Source organism: Leptodactylus fuscus, chromosome 1, assembly GCF_031893055.1.
Source record: "Leptodactylus fuscus isolate aLepFus1 chromosome 1, aLepFus1.hap2, whole genome shotgun sequence".
In the NCBI taxonomy this organism is placed as follows: domain Eukaryota; kingdom Metazoa; phylum Chordata; class Amphibia; order Anura; family Leptodactylidae; genus Leptodactylus; species Leptodactylus fuscus.
In genome coordinates this window covers 135665962-135683470 of record NC_134265.1, presented here as the reverse complement: position 1 = coordinate 135683470, position 17509 = coordinate 135665962, and the positions used below count along the sequence as shown (strand labels likewise).

General features: G+C 43.1%; 1 protein-coding gene across 1 annotated transcript in view; it reads right to left on the bottom strand.

Annotated features, from left to right (window-relative positions):
- Positions 1–17509, bottom strand: part of REC8 (REC8 meiotic recombination protein) — a 62325-nt gene that overhangs the window by 6993 nt on the left and 37823 nt on the right. Inside the window, exons 9-16 of the mRNA XM_075276645.1 lie at positions 16744–16810; positions 14957–15039; positions 14482–14555; positions 10552–10707; positions 8939–9005; positions 8162–8268; positions 3402–3450; positions 1581–1647 (exon numbers count right to left, since the gene is read on the bottom strand). Coding sequence (XP_075132746.1) covers positions 1581–1647; positions 3402–3450; positions 8162–8268; positions 8939–9005; positions 10552–10707; positions 14482–14555; positions 14957–15039; positions 16744–16810 — 670 coding nt within the window. The remainder of the gene's footprint in view (positions 1–1580; positions 1648–3401; positions 3451–8161; positions 8269–8938; positions 9006–10551; positions 10708–14481; positions 14556–14956; positions 15040–16743; positions 16811–17509) is intronic.

Below are 17509 nucleotides of genomic sequence, written 5' to 3'. Positions count from 1 at the left end.
GTCCAACTCCAATATCAGTGATGCAGAGGAAAGGAAAATACCCGACTTCAAAGGGATAAATAGCAAATTTTCCAGTAATGAATAAAACTTTCAGCATCAAAATAATTACCATATATACGCAAGTATAAGCTTAGTTATTCAGCACAGTTTTTGTGCTCAAAAAGCCTGTCTCGGCTTATACTCGAGTCAAGCGACAAGACCCTGTGGCTGCCGATAGGTGAGTGGTGAAGCAGCGCTGTCTCCAGGACTGCCCTAAGATGTTTCCAGCGCATTTTCTCTGCCTTGGAAACATCTTGGAGCGACCCTGGAGACAGCACTGCTTCACCACTTACCTATTGGAAGAATCGCTGCTCCAGCAGCCGCCCACAGTCAGCAGCAGGCTTCCGTTCAAGGACCCCGCCCCCCACCGCTACATCACACGCCGTCAGACGTCTTACAGGATGACGCCGCCTGCGCTGAGACGCAGCGTACTGCCGGGTGAAGAGGAGGCAGCAGCGGGAGCAGCGCAAGGTTGATAAGTAAAATAACTTTTTGTTTGTTTTATAATAAGGCTGCTACCTGCTGGAGTATCCCCAGCAGGTAGCGGCCTATTTACCTACCTCCCCGGATCTGCTCATTGCCGCCCCCGCTTCCCCTAGTACTATAGGCTACGGAGGCCGGTAGTGACCAGGCCCGAGCCCAGGCCGCGATCCCACTGCCACTGACCCCCGAGTATAATAATTGGAGCCCCAGGGGAGGTGAGAGAACATAATAAACAGTGTTACTAACCTCTCAGGGATCCGATGTTAATCCTAGCAGGCTTTGGGTCTGGGATATTACCATATAGGCCCGAAGCCTGTGCTAGTAGTAATAGGTAGAGATGAGTGACCACTATTTGAAACTCCCGTTTCGAATAGCACGCACCCATAGGAATGAATGGAAGCAGCTGGCACGCAGGGGATTAAGCGGCCGGCCACTGGCAAAGTCTGCGTGCTGGATGCTTCCATTCATTCCTATGGGTTCATGCTATTCGAAACACCCGTTTCGAATAGTGTTCGCTCATCTCTAGTAATAGCCTGTTACTGCTAGCACAGGCAGTGGCGTACCTACCGCCGTAGCAGCAGAGGCAGCTGCCACAGGGCCTGGGACATTAGGGGCCCGGTGACAGCCACTACTGCTGCTATCATTATACTCGGGGGTCGTTTCCTACCCCGAGTATAATGATCGGTGGCCTGGGAGAGGTAAGAAACATAAAAAACACTGTTACGTACCTCTCCACGATCAGGGCAGGCTTCGGCCTAGTCGTCTGACGCACCATGACCCTGGCCTCTTCATGAGACCAGAGCCTCTTCAAAAAAATACTCATTCCCTACACTAGTTGGGGCCTTTATTAAGATTTGCATATGATATGCGAGTCTTAATAAATTTGCCCTAGAAAGTGATAGGGAGCAGCAGCAGAGCAAAATCAAACAGATGTAAAGATATAAAGTACCTTCAAGTTCTCCTCAACATAGTCTTCGCAAACAAAATGGACAACTACCATGTTTTACCTCTTCTTAAAAATGCTTTCTTCCTTATAAAACACAGAGGGTCGTTCTCACCTTCCTTCTTCAGGTGACAACAAAATAGGGCGAGAGCGCTCCTCCTCAGACACTTCCAGAGAGAATTCTATAGAACAACAAAATTTCATATGAATGCCTTACATGCTAGAATATATGACATTTTACATTAATGGCTAATGGCTGGGTGGCTGAAAAGTAACCCCTAGTAACATTTTTGAAAATAAACCTTACAAATAAAGTTCTCTAAAATATATACTCGTAGAAACAGAAGATTGATGGCAGAAAAAGACTACATGCTTCATCTAGTCTGCCTTTATATTATTTCCATTTTAGCTTAGGAAAGACATATGTTTACCCAGGTTATTGAGATTCAGTCATACACGAGCGTACTGTGTAAGCGGCCACAAGAAAATGGCCGAAGGAATGTGCAGTCGGCTCTGCTGTGCATGCGTGCCATCTAAAGCCAGAAGAAGCCATCGGAAGAACACGTAGCAGAGAGGGCGTTCCAGAGGAAAAAGAGGCCGTTGCTGGAGAGATTTCTCGCAGCACTGGGGATGCCCCAGTGCTGTTTGAGCGCAGGGGCCCGCCCCCAGTGCTGCAAGAAAACTCATTTGCATACTGATGAAAACCGGGATATCTACGGAACGGCGGCGCGATGAAGACATCTAAATGTAGGAGAAGAATAGCCGGAGGCGACATTTTCCCGGCGGCGCATGGGCGCCGCCATTTTGTCCGGGATCGCCGGCTCCTGGAGCATGCTCCAGGGCTGACGTCATGTTGCCATGACAGCCGGGAGCCTGTACAAGGCTCCCAGGCTTGTCTGCAAATTGTCTCTTTTGCAGGCTGGTCTATGCAGCATGCAAAAGAGAGGATGATTTTTTGCAATGCATTGCAATGCATTGGCATTGTAATGCATTGCATTAGTGATCAGACCCCCTGGGGTTCAACACCCCTAGGGGGTCTAATAAATGCAAAAAAAAATTTTTTAAAAAAAAGTAAAAAAAAATATAAAAAGTATTAAAAGTTCAAATCACCCCCCTTTCCCTAGAACACATATAAAAGTAGTTAAAAACTGTGAAACATATACATGTTAGGTATCCCCGCGTCCGAAATCGCCCGCTCTACAAATATATAAAAATATTTTTCCTGTTTGGTAAACGCCGTAGTGGGAAAAATAGTCAAAAGTGGCAAACCGCCGTTTTTTCACTGTTTTGATTTTGATAAAAATTTAAATAAAAAGTGATCAAAGCAATAACATTTCCCGAAAATGGTAGAACTAAAAAGTACACCCGGCCCCGCAAAAAAAGACGCCCTATGCATCCCTGTACACTTACATATAAAAAAGTTACGGCCGTCGGAATATGGCAACTTTTAGAAAAAAAATTTTTTAACACAGTTTTGGATTTTTTTTAAGGGGTCAAAATGTAAATAAAACCATATAAATTTGGTATGCCTGGAACCGTACCGAAACACAGAATATAGGGGACATGTCATTTTGGCTGTACAGTGAACGCCGTAAAACCAAAGCCCGTAAGAAAGTCGCAGAAATGCATTTTTTCTTCAAATCCACCCCATTCTGAATTTTTTTCCTGCTTCCCAGTACATTATATAGAATAATTAATGGTGGCATCATGAAGAAAAATTTGTCCCGCAAAAATTAAGACCTCATATGGCTCTGGGAGCGGAGAAATAAAAAAGTTATGGGGTTTAGAAGGAGGGGAGTCAAAAACGAAAAACGAAATTCAAAAAATGCCATCGGCGGGAAGGGGTTAAAGTAGATTTCCCAACCACATCTGCCAACTACTCATATAGTCACAAATATCCACAACTGGTCACAAAAGGAAGACATAAATATTTCACCTGATGACATCATGATGCTGACACCGGATTCTGTGTCTTCACGCATTTGCTGTGGGAAAAGAAAAAAACAAAAAGTGTCAAATGAACAGCACATTTTTTATATTTTTGTCCAAACCAGAATGTGCCAAAAAGCATTGGGATACCTGCCCATTGCACATACAGGAGCTTTTATGCGTTACAATACTCTCTGTCTGATGCCTGGCATTGTGCATGGTAAGGTAGGTTTCAATGCTTGGCCATGGAAACCTATGTCCTGAAGCTTCTGCATAGTTTTTGAATTGAAACTGTAACTATTGAGTCAGACCATTGGTGAACTCTAGTGTACTACTAGCAGGAGGACCTGGATTCGCATGAGTATATTTCATTTTTTGTTTGTGTAGTGGCCCTATAAGAATTGCCCAGTTTTGCACTTGTGTATTTTGTATGTTGTTTGTGTGTGTGTCTCTGCCTGCGACTTCGTCTGTGTGTTGTTGGTGTCGACGGTTTGCCTGCTCCAGCATTTTGGCAGCTCTTAAGCTTTCCTGCTGCTGAAATTGTTCCTCACGCTGTGCCTGTGATTGTTCCGGCATCTCAGCAGCTCGCTGGGACGTCATATAATGAGCATTTTGCTGGCTTTGATGATCTGCCTGCTCCGGCGTTTTGGCAGCTGTCAAACTGGTCTTCCGCTGAACTCATTCCTCACACCTTGCCTGTGATTGTTCCAGCATCTCAGCACCTCATTGGGACTCCATATAATGAGTGTGTTGTTGGCATCGATGATCTGCCTGCTCCGGCAGCTGTTAAGCTGGCCCGTCACTGAACTAATTCCTCATGCTGTGCCCATGATTGTTCCGACATCTCAGCAGCTCGCTGTGAATCCATATAATGAGCGTGTTGTCGTCGATGATCTGCCTACTCTGGCGTTTCGGCAGCTTTTAATCTGGCCTGCCAATGAACTCATTCCTCACGCTGTGCCTGTGATTGTTCCGGCATCTCATCAGCTCGCTGGGACACCATATGATGAGCGTGTTGTTGGCGCCGTTGATCCCCGTCAGCTCCACTTGAGGAGAGCTCTGTGACTTCTGGCTACCTTCATAGCTGTCGTTTTAGAATTTTGCAACAAATTAGATTTGCTTTTTCCCGGCATGTTTAATATTAGCAAACTGCCAATTTGAATTAAAGGTGTTTTCCCATCCAGTGTGTCAGCCTGGAGCAGATCAGATAATATGCAAATGTGTGTACACAAACCACTGAGGGTTAGTGTGTTTACACAGAGAGATAACAGCCCTGGCTTTCTCAAAAGCTGAGATAAGAGCAGTGTAATATAGTATGTGAACATAAACTCATAACAGTTGTGAAGGCATGTCATTTACCGGCATAAAAAGTAGCCTATGTGTTAATCGAGGTTACAATCTATCTAAGTGCCACATTTCATTCAAATCCGTTCAGCCGTTTTTGCGTGATTGAATAACAAACACACAAACTTTTACATTTATAATATTAGTAGGATAGGATAGCATAGGAAGGATAGGATGCACCTCAACATTTGGAACCCCCGCTCTGTAACTATACATGATCTGACACATTGTGGCTGAACTGCTGTGATTCCTAACCATTTCCATTTTTCAATGACACCACTAACAGTTGATCATAGAATATCTAGGAGGAAAGAAATTTCTCGAACTGACTTTTTGCAACGGTGCCATCCTATTATACATGATGTAGCAAATGAGAGACTACAACCATATTAAGTGCTGGAGTCATCCATTAAGTACAGTTATGGTCAGGGCTTCACTGTGACTATATGTAGCAGTATTTATTGATTTTAACTAATGAGCCAAAAATGCTGTCTATAAACAAATACACTGTTCAAAAAAATGAAGGAAACACTCAAATAACACATCCTAGATCTGAATGAATGAAATATTCTCATTGAATACTTTGATCTGTACAAAGTTGAATGTAATGGCAACAAAATCACACAAAAATCATCAATGGAAATCAAATTTATTAACCAATGGAGGCCTGGATTTGGAGTCATTCCCAAAATTAATGTGGAAAAACACAAAACAGGCTGATCCAACTTTGATGTATTGTCCTTAAAACATGTCACAATGAGGCTCAGTAGTGTGTGTAGCCTCCACGTGCCTGTATGACCTCCCTACAATGCCTGGGCTTGCTCCTCATGAGGTTCCGGATGGTCTCCTGAGGGATCTCCTCCCAGACCTGGACTAAAGCATCTGCCAACTCCCGGACAGTTTGTGGTGCAACATGACGTTGGTGGATGTAGTGAGACATGATGTCCCAGATGTGCTCAATTGGATTCAGGTCTGGGGAAAGGGCGAGCCAGTCCATAGCTTCAATGGATTCATCTCTCAGGAACTGCTGACATACTCCAGCCACATGAGGTCTGGCATTGTCCTGCATTAGGAGGAACCCAGGGCCAACCACACCAACATATGATCTCACAAGAGGTCTGAGGATCTCATCTCGGTACCTAATGGCAGTCAGGCTACCTCTGGCGAGCACATGGAGGACTGTGTGGCCCTCCAAAGAACTGCCACCCCACATCATTACTGACCCAATGCCAAACCGGTCAGGCTGAAGGATGTTGCAGTCAGCAGATCTCTCTCCACGGCGTCTCCAGACTCTGTCATGTGTGTCATATGTGCTTAGTGTGAACCTGCTTTCATCTGTGAAGAGCACAGGGCGCAAGTGGCGAAGTTGCCAATCCAGGTGTTCTGTGGCAAATGCCAAGAGTCTTGCACGGTGTTAGGCTGTGAGCACAACTCCCATCTGTGGATGTTGGGGCCCTCATACCATCCTCATGGAGTCTGTTTCTAACCATTTGTGCAGACACATGCACATTTGTGGCCTGCTGGAGGTCATTTTGCAGGCTCTTACAGTGCTCCTCCTGTTCCTCCTTGCACAAAGGCAGATGTAGTGGTCCTGCTGCTTGGTTGCTGCCCTCCTACGGCCCCCTCCACGTCTCTTGGTGTACTGACCTGTCTCCTGGTAGCGCCTCCAGCCTCTGGACACTACGCTGGCAGACACAGCAAACCTTCTTGCCATAGCTCACATTGATGTGCCATCCTGGATGAGCTGCACTACCTGAGCCACTTGTGTGGGTTGTGGAGTCAGTCTCATGTTATCACGAGTGTGAAAGCACAACCAACATTCAAAAGTGACCAAAACATCAGCCAGAAAGCATTGGTACTAAGATGTGGTCTGTGGTACCCACCTGCAGAACCCCTCCTTTATTGAGTGTGTCTTGATAATTACCAATAATTTCCATCTGTTGTCTATTCCATTTGCACAACAGCATGTGAAATAGATTGTCAATCAGTGTTGCTTGGAGTTACATTGTGTTAAGTGTTTCCTTTATTTTTTTGAGCAGTGTACATTGGGGCAGATTTATGAAGACTAGTGTTATATATGAGGTACACCCTCCACCAGGCTGTGTGCCTCTGGGAAAATGAATACCCGCTCATAGCACCATTTCCACTAGATATTTAGTTTAAATAATAATAAATCTGGCAGGGCAGATGGCTCCACCTCTTGCCTGCCCTTGCTCCACCCCCATTTCAGGAGGGTCTTGCAGAAGTTAAAAAAAAGTCGCTATTTTTTTTGTACAAAACGCTGATCTGCTAAATCTGCCTCACTGAGTTGTGTGCACTCTTGGGGTTGCAGCTGTCACTCCATAGTTAATATAAATCTGTAGTGCTACAAAAAGACACAATGTAGCGCTGACCTATATCTCATTATTGGCTGCACTGTAATAGCAAAAATACTAGTAATGAAATACAGCTGAAATGAATCAGGTTATATAGTACTCTTTGTGGCAGTAGCATGACTAGGTGCCGTATTTTATATACCTGAGGCAATAAGACTAAATGAAACACCAGAATTCAGTGATTTAGGCTAAGGCCTGGTTCACATCCGTGTCGGTAATCCATCCGGGGGAGTCCGCATGGGGAACGGAATACTGAACACACAGGTAAGCGGTGTGCAGTGAAAGTACACGGACCCCATAGACTATAATGTCCACATATTCCGTGCGGAGACTATGCGGAGTCTATGGGGTCCGTGTGCTCTCACTGCATACCGCTTGCCACTGCGTTCAGTAGTCTGTTCGGGGGGTTCCCCATGCAGACTGCCCCAAACGGTTTACCGACACAGATGTGAACCAGGCCTAAGGCTTCATGTTGTGAAAACACAGCTGGTTTTGTTGCAGATTTTGTTGTGTTTTTTTAAGCCAAAGCCAAGAATGGCTACAAAATGAATGGGAAATATATAGGAAGCTCTTATACTTCTAGCTTCTGCTCAATCCACTCCTGAATTTGGCTTGGGACAAAATCTGTAACAAAAAGCTGCTTTTCTGCAACCTAACACAACAGAACCTCTTAGCCTAAGAAGTGTATCCCAATACTTTTCACTATATAGTGTATATATAGTGCTTATAAAAATCCATCCACATGCTGCAGAAACAGGCCTTTTATTCAATTTGCTGAACAGCTTTTTGTTGCAGAAATGTTTACAAATCTGCGACATGAACATACTCATATTCTCCGTTTTTACTGTATGTGGACTTACATTTTAAGCTAGGTTCACATTTGCACCAGGCTCTATGTCATTTGGGTCCGCCGGGGGACTCGAATGACAGAGATTCCTTCCGCTAAAAGAGTGGTTACCTGTGCAGGACTTTTCTCACCATTTGTGCCAGAATCTGCGGCAGACTCTATCACAGTAGCAGTATCTTTTTGTCCAAATTTTTCTCTCACCTCAAGTTCACTGATGAATTCCTCTTCTCTTTCCTTAATATACTGTAATGGCTCTAGAAAGGCACATCTAGACCATAGCTCCCCAAGTTCTGCAGCCATGAATTTCTCTAATACAGAGGAAAAATATCATGAAAAACACTCAGGCCTAATTCAGACAACAATATTGTATGGATTGTATAACAGCTGCAAATCTTGTCCCAACCGCTGTTCTTATGACTTGCTATGAACTGGCTGCATTATAATGTATGATTAGAGCCGCGTCTTGGACAGGGTATTCGGCTATAATATGGCCATCTAAATGAGTCATAGCAAAATACAGAGCTGGACTATATGAAGGGTATAATGGCAGCTGCATCCAAAATTGGAGATTGAAAGTCTTTAAAACAGTATGGTTTTAAAGACATAGTGTTCTGTTCTGAAGAATTTTGCAATGTATTTTGTTAAAAAAAAATTAGATACAATTGAAAGCCATATGTGAGAATAACATTATTGTGACTCCAAAAATGTATGTTTTCATTTGTGGCAGCTGATTTTGGAAATCATAGTGTCTGGGTTTTTTTTCGCAATGTGCAGTGACTATAAAAAGAAACGCAGTGTTATGCCATGTTGGGCCCCTGGCCTTAACCAAACTTTGCTTGGCACCATTAATGGGGATGGGTACCCACATAACATTTTCAAAAGGAACTTCCACTGCTCTTGATTGAGATCCAGTAGAAAAAAAAAAACACTGCAAAGCCAAAATAGACATGTACGGAAGAAATAAACTTATCAACTCACGGTAGGTTGGAGACTCAAATAAAATGGATGGGGTTTGAAACTTCATGTGAGGAATTGTCACAGGGGCCTGCAGAATTGAAGAATGTAGATGACAAAATAAATGCAAAGATAATAGCTAAGTGCTTACTAAATTATTGTACACTCTGAGTGGCATAGTAATGTAGTATGCAGAACTATTTTGCCTGGTTTCCAAGAAATTCATCTGATTGTAAAACTGCTGATGATTCCCTGGTTCTCCATCAGTCTCTGTTATAAGGGGGTTCCAGTGATGATGTGGCCTGACCATGAAGCAACTACTGTAGTGACATGTTCACAACATTTATGTCACTGCTGCAGCCAGTGATTGGTCAGGATGTATCATCACTGGAGATGGATAAATAATGAGAATGGATGAGTTGGCATTGGAGCAGCAGGAAATTTGCACATTTGAGTATTACTCCTTTTGTTAATTTATGCCATTTTCAGCCGGAGTGCCATGTTCATAAAACGTGTGTTTTACATTACCTGCAAAGTAGATGGGATTCTGGTTAATCCCATTCACACATTGCAGAAAAAAAAATCCACAGAGGAAAAGCTGCTGTTACACAGGTATAATAGGGGTAGAAAGTCCGCAGACAAAAACTCTGCATATTTTCTGTGAAAAACACTGCAGAATAAAATGCGCTGCTTTTTGGCCGCAATCTTTTCTGCACTGTTTTTTGACTGCAGTTACTACATGGGGCTTTAGCCTTAAGCAGTTTGTAAAAACGTGAATGTGGCTGGAAAACCTATTAGAAGGCATTTTCCAGTCATCATATATTGCTGCCCAATCTATAGGTGATGGGTGTTAGATCCTCAAAGATCAGATGTTCGCAGCAGCCGCAGAACTACAAATCTGTCTATGCAATATTCGTGCCGGGATACTGTAACTCACTGTAGCAGCAGCACTTACAGCAGCTACTGGAAAATTTCAAAAATTAAATAACTTTTCTCCCCCCCCCCCCCCCCCCACTCGGAGCTCAGCCTGGCTGAATATAGGATATCTGCAATGCTCCTATTAACCCCTTCCTGACGGAAAAGGAGCACTGCAGATACCCTATATTCAGTAGACCGGGCACGGCACTTTCAGACAGAGGGATAACTAATGTGTTTGTGTTTCACAGTAATTTTCTACTTTTATATACTTTATATTCTAGGGAAAGGAGTGATTTAGAACTTTTATTTATTTTCTATTACATTTTTTTAAAGCTTCTTTTTTTTCCCACTATTTCATGGGAGATTCTATACATTACTATTGCGGTCGGTCATAGACACCCCCCCCCAAGAAAATAAATAAATAAATAAATATTTTTTTTTGCTTGACTCGAGTATAAGCCGATGGGGGCTTTTTCAGCACAAAGACTTATACTCGAGTATATATGGTAGTTCCCATTCTAATGTGGTTCAGTCGGCTCAAGCGAATTGCTGATCACTGGGGGTACAAGGCGTTGGACCCCCACTCATCTAAGAATAGGTCATCAATATCATAAGACTGGGAAATATTTCTGATGTATGTAGTATGCAGATTATATTCTGTACAGTTACTTGAGTTGTTGTGATATTGTGATCTCGGATCTATATGAAAACATACATACCACTGGCTGTGTATATATAAGGGGGTCACTGGTTTGCTCCTGCATAACTTTGCTTTCAATCTGTGTTTCTTTGTCAACTATTAGAGTGGCTCTCCGCTCAGAACGTTTCATTGGAGGTTTATATCCAGCTTCAAGGGTCACCTCGGGCAGCATCAACTGTGCAGAACATAACAAATCTGGTAAGAATTATAACCTATATTTATATTAATTATGTTATGCTACTTTATTGCTGATCAGTGGGACTCTAACCATAGAGACCCCTATGGATCAGACATTTTTCTTTGTATAGCATTGCTTGTGCCCTTGCTCCTGTCCAGATTCTACATTTTGGAGTTTCATGACCCTGTTATTCTAGCAATTGGTGCATCTCATAGACTGGGCTTTTACTTATTGTAAAGTGACTACATGTCCGTGTTTGGGTGTGCAAGTTGGGAATCCTGTTGCAAGTGAACAGCCCTGACAATTCATAGTATGTCTACAGCAAGTTAACATCTTCTGGCCTACCACCGTTTTAGGTGATATATAAGTATCATGCAACAATGTGATAGTGATTCATATTGTGCCACAATTACCCCAAAGTGAATGTACTAGCACCCAAGGCTGGGCAGCTATAGCCGCATCCAGGTACATAGTGTTTCCCTACACTATGAGGTGCACCCTTACAATTTAGTATCATTATGTTCCTCACATTAATAGCAATTAACCTCAGTCCCGTTGTGTGAATAGACTATTTCTTTGTAATGTATCTTTTTGTCTGTACTTGAACCCTACAAATTGTACAATGCTGCGGAATATGTTGGCACTATATAAATAAAATGTATTATTACTATTATCATGTACCTCACATTAATCCCTGTGTGCCTCACAAAAAGATTACTAATATATGAGAGACATGAAGGTCCTTAGGCTGCGTTCACGCGGAGATTTTTGGTCAGGAATTTGGTCAGCAATCCGCCTCAAAATCCTCCTCACCATACAGTCCTATGTAAACTGATTTTTTTTTTTTTTTTTCCACTAGATTTTCCGCTAGTGGAAAAATCCAATAGTGGATTTCTGCTAGCGGGAAAAAAGAAGCGACATGTCCATTCTTCGGGAGCCTTCACACGGAGTTACACGCTGCTCATTCTGAACGTAAACTGGTTCAGATTGAGTGCATAAAAACCAGATCCCATTGATTTCTATGGGTGCTGACATACACGCGTATCATATTGAAAGCAATAGCTAAAAAAGCCTCGCATTGATTTCAATGGAGAGCGCGCGTAGGCCGGCACCCATAGAAATCAATGGGATCTGTTTTTTATGCGCTCATTCTGAACAAGTTTTATGTTCAGAATGAGCGGAGCATAACTCTGTGTGAAGGCTCCCTTCAGGCGTTTTCCACCTGAAAAATTCAATGCAATTCAATGGAAGGCAGAAAAAATGCTACCGTTTTTGAGGCTTTTTTGACAAAAACCGCCTCAAAAAAACGTCAGCCAGATTTTCCACCTACCATTGACTTGCATTGATTTTTTTCAGGTGGAAAACGCTTCAAAAAACACTTCAGGAAACGCCTCAAAAAAACGCTTCAGGAATTTTCATGAGCAGATTTTTCCTGACCAAATTCCTGACCAAAAAACTCTTTGTCAACGCACCCTTAATAGTACCTCTATAGCTTCATGTATTCACAGAGTTTTTCGGTCAGGAATTTGGTCAGGAATCCACCTCAAAATCAGCCTCCAAAGAAAGCCTCCTAATAGAACTCTGTTGGGAGGCTTTTTTGGAGACTGATTTTGAGGCACACAGGAGTCAATGTGAGTGACATGATGGGGTTAATTGCTATTAATGCCAGACACAAGGGGTTAATAAAACTAAATAACCCCAGTTGCCTGACAGCAATACTAATAGCAGCCCCAGCATGTTTTTTTTTTTCTTTTAGAAACTCTGGGGAAACTCACCTGACACCAGCACTTTAGTGTCTGCCACCAAAGCCCATTCAGTCATGCACCATGCCTCAGCCTCCGGAAGCCCTGCTCCCCACGTGACATGGTGGCAGACATCAGAGCGCCGGTAACAAATGAGCATGTATGTTACTCCTGCCCCAGCTCTCTAAGAGTCTCGTAGTGGCCCCTCCACGCAGTATAGCGTCAATGTCCCATAGTTGCCCCTCCACACAATATAATGTCCCATAGTGGCCCTTTCACATGGAATAATGTCCAATAGTGTCCCCTCTACACAGTATAATGTTAGTGTCCCCTCCACATGGAATAATGTCCAATAGCGGCCCCTCCACACAGTATAATGTACCATAGTGTCCCCTCCACATGGTATAATGTACAAAAGTGGCCCCTCCACATGGTATAATATCCCATAGCGGCCCCTCCACATGGTATAATGTATCATAGTGTCCCCTCCACATGGTATAATGTCCAAAAGTGGCCCCACTCACAAGCTTTTATTATACTCCGGGGTTTCTTCAGGCAGAAGCGCAGAAGAGAACATGGAGCTACGTCAGAGTACAGGGAAGGTGAGTAATACTTTTTTTTTTAATGTTTGGTCACTTCTCCTGGGTCTCCACTTATTATCCTCTAGAGAAAGGGTGCCCAATACCTCGATCGCGATGGATGTATGGGTCGATCGTGGGATGCAGCCAGGCATCCCCGCTGTCTGCTTCTTCACAGCGCAGGCTGAGAGTTCTCTCTGGACACTGGCAGGCTGGGGCTGCGACAGCCCCTCCTGCCAGTGTCCATAGATGACTCTCAGCCTGCGCTGTGAACAAGCACTTGCAGGCCGCTGTTAGGGATGGAGGGGGCCGGGGTGCTGCTTCTTCACAGCGCAGGCTGAGAGTCATCTACGGACACTGGCAGGCGGGCTGTCGCAGCCTCAGCCTGCCAGTGTCCAGAGAGAACTCTCAGCCTGCGCTGTGAAGAAGCAGACAGCGGGGATGCCTGGGCGGCCACCTCTCACGATCCGCACGGCCACACCCACATGCCCCGCCCACAGGCCCGCCCCGGCCCCGCCCACAAGAAGTGGGTAGTCGATCTTCGGGCTTGGTCATTTAAAGAAGTAGCTCATATGCTGACAAAGTGTGAGCACCCCTGCTCTAGAGTCAAAGGAGAATGCAACAACGGGCTCCCGGCCTAATTAAAATATAATGGAATTGCATGTTATTCAGCTTGAAATCTGTTTTTCAGTATTCTGGTTACAGGTGATGTGGTTAGCCAGAATCTCATTCACTTTGTAGGTACTATAAAATGCAGCGTTTTTTTCCTCAGAGTTTCCACAGCGGCAAAAATGCTGTATTTCCACAAAATGGGGTTTTAGCCTGAAAGAAACTTGTTCAGCAAGTTTCATTTGTGTCTCATGTATTGAAATTGTAGGTGAAAACTTCCAATTAATTAAGTGTAAAGCTGTTAAAAATCATTCAGATATTCAATGCTGATATACGGTTTGTCTTACGCTGGGTTCACACCAGCGTCTGGACTCCGTTATCAGATTCCCGTCTTCTGCATGCAGAAGACGGAAACCTGTCAGGCCAAGTCCGGCTGTGAGCGTTTTATGCTCTCCGCGGCGAAACCGTTTTTTTTTTAAACCGAACACAGAGTACTACATGCCCGACTCTTTGTCCGGTTTAAAAAAAAAAAACGTTTCGCCGCAGAGAGCATAAAACGCTCACCGGCGCTCACGGCCGGACACTTTTCAAACCCATTAAAATGAATAGGTTTGAAAGATGCCGGCAGGTTTCCGTCTCCTGTCCTATTTTGTGCAGGAAACGGGAACCTGCAGAACGGAGTCCGGGGCGCAGATGTGAACGAGCCCTTAGCCTCTGCAGGATACTGCTGCATCTTTGTTTGCCTTGGCTTGTTAAGGCACAAATAACTATTCTAAACATTTTGTTATAAAGAAAACCGTTATACTAAAAAGACAAGACTAGGCAATTGTGTATTATTGTACCTGTGGACTAGATGGAGCAGGAGAAACTTCAGGAGATGCAGCAGCTACAGGGAACTGTATATCTATAGCTTCCTCTGGAGAGAGAGATTGGCATCACAAATTTAAGCAGAGCAGAAGCATTCTGAAAAGCTGACTATATACAAACATAAACATTTCTCAGGGATTATTCATATCACAATTTTAGCAACTGTTTGGCAGATCTGTTTAATGGATGCAAACAGAGGGCTGCCCATGTAGGACTTTGTGCAAAAAAAAAAAAAAATGGTTTCCAGGTGGAGAGGCCACATACAGACACCAGAGGTCGCCTGTAAAAACTCAGTCAAAAGAATGGGTATTAAAGCTGACCACCGGCAAGCTGTCCCCTGTCCAGTTTCCCCGGGGTTTACGACGGAAACCCCGGGGTGGACAGCGGAGGTAGTGTAAACCCAGCCTTAAAAGGATACTGTACTTACATGACAACCATCCGATATTTTACCTGGAAAAAAATCCAGTGGTTCGTCTGCTATTTCATCCAGAATAGCTGTAGCATCAAGCTCTGAAAGTATGTCTGAAGGAGGACTACAGAGATGGAGACAAAGACTGAAGTAAACAAGATTGATTTATGTCTAACCCTCAGCATTCCTAATCCTAGGAACAAAAAAAAAAAAGGAAAAAAAGTACAGCAGTACAGAAAACACTGTGAAGGGTCATCATAGGAGACTGGGAAAAGGGCTCAAGGAGGCATTGCTGAAAAGGTAGTGCATAGAGTCACTTGTGGATAAGAAATATATAAACAGTGCAGGTTATGCACTTTGGCACTGCCTTCCTCAGACTATCACATAATCTTTCCAAAAGACCATCAGTTTTGATCATCTTTTTTTTTTTAATTTTAGCACAGTTTTTGAATTTACAGCTGGAACAAAAGTTTGAAAAATGTAGAAAACCTCCCCAAAAATTAAAACTACATGCATATTTTTCAGATGTAACTGTACCATGTTAATGTACCCTCAGTGCTACACTATGAACTCCCCATCCAGCACATATAACATTTTTCCTTTTACCATCACCAGACTTCCATAGTGGTTCCCATATAGTATCAGTGGCCCAAATTTTATAACACTTAAGAGTGATCCTCTTTAGCCCCTAGACACCTAATAACATTCTCTGGTGGCCCTCAGGCAAGAGCTAAAGCTCCCCAATGACCATTTTTAGTTCTTTTCACTAACACAGCAGAGACCTGGTGGCTACGGTGGCCGCTCAGCTCCTGAGTGACCACCATATTTAAATACTCAACATTCACTCTACTATTATGACTGATGTCAGGAAAAGGTTAAAGAATATTGTCTCAATCAATAAATAAATAAATCTGTGACAAAACAATGGGAACAGTGCTGCTATGTTTTTCATAATGATAATGCTAACAAACAGTTTCATGCTTGATTTTGGAGGAGTGCACTCACCACACCCAAAGCCAGTGCTACATACTGGATTCCCACCAAGTCAAAACCTCCTAGCAGCCTATATATATATATATATATATATATATATATATATATATATATATATATATATATTAGCATGAACTCTGATGTTTGTTTCTGTATTATATTTTAAGGAAGGCACTGGTGCTGAATCACGTAACTAGCACGGTTAATGTTAACTATTTGATGACCAAAGGTGGCTCTAGCACTACCAATTCAGCATCATTAGCATCATCATCTCCCCAAGTCCTGTTTCTGGTCTGCTACTGTGCATTTCTAATCCTGGCATGGGGACGGGGTTTTCGGCGGTAAGGCATGGTTTGGAAAAATGATTGCCAAGCAGTTGTGTGTCTCATAAAAAAACACCATAAATACTTAAATTCACAGTGGGATAGTCACTCAGGGAAGAATTGGATCAGAGAAAGGAGTGGCTGAAACAGAAATTTTAATAAATCTAATTAGAACTGGGTAAAGTTTTTGTGAATATGTCACAAGGCTCTGGTAAATTTCTGGAGCGATGCATCAAAAACCAAGTATAGTGCTATTGCATTCGTGTCAATGATACTGTGAACCCATCAAGCACACATCACCTGCCCAGGGTTAATCCTACACCAGCAGATCACTCTCAAAAATGGGTCCCACAGACACTTACCTGGTGTTGGTCAATGCTCATATGCTGTGTGTATTGAATACTAGTAGAGGTCCCCAATGACCTGGCCAGACCCGGTACCAAGTGATCCACATCCCGGTACTGGTTTGTGGTCCACTTATTGGGGACCTCTGATATATAATTCATATTTACCCTAATGTAGGTGAAGATCTGACTGTTAAGACTTCATCATCGCTTTTGGGTATGTCATCTATTTGCTCTGGCGACAAAATAAAGAAATAACTAAACACATGAATAAAATAATATTCAAATAAGATCACAAATTAATAAATGTTAGGATTGTTACATAGACAAATTCTGTGGTATATTTGATCAACAGCAGACAAATGGGAACCATGAAAGACATCTTCTGTCCCTGCATAAAACAATATAACTTATTTTACATGTCTTTGTTCAGTAAAACAAACTGTTTTGTTTCTTTTGTATCACAAAATACAACAGCCTAGATTTACCATTGTACAGTGTAAACTCAGACAAGCAGTTTGAAAAAGCACCAAACTAGGCCAACAATGTTAGAAACCAGAAAACTCCTTTAAAGGGGTTGTCCAGGCAAAAATGGACAACCCTTTTAACATTTAAATCAGCAGTGAAAAAAAAATAAAAAAATGTATACTGTCCTCAATGCACCGGTGGGTCTTCTGCTCTGTCTCTTTCAGAGTTCTATTGAGGCCACAGACCACTGAGGCCAATCAGAAAAAGGACCTGCAATTTCACTACCTGTAACATCACGGATCTTCTTAATGAGGCCTGATTGTCCTCAGCAAAACTCCGGAAGAGACCCTGAAGATGCCACCGTAGCAGAAGAATCGAGACGCGCGGGAGGAAACGCGCGGGAGCATCAGGAACAGGTAAGTATGGATTTTTTATTATTTTTTTCACTGCCCCTCGCCCGATTTAA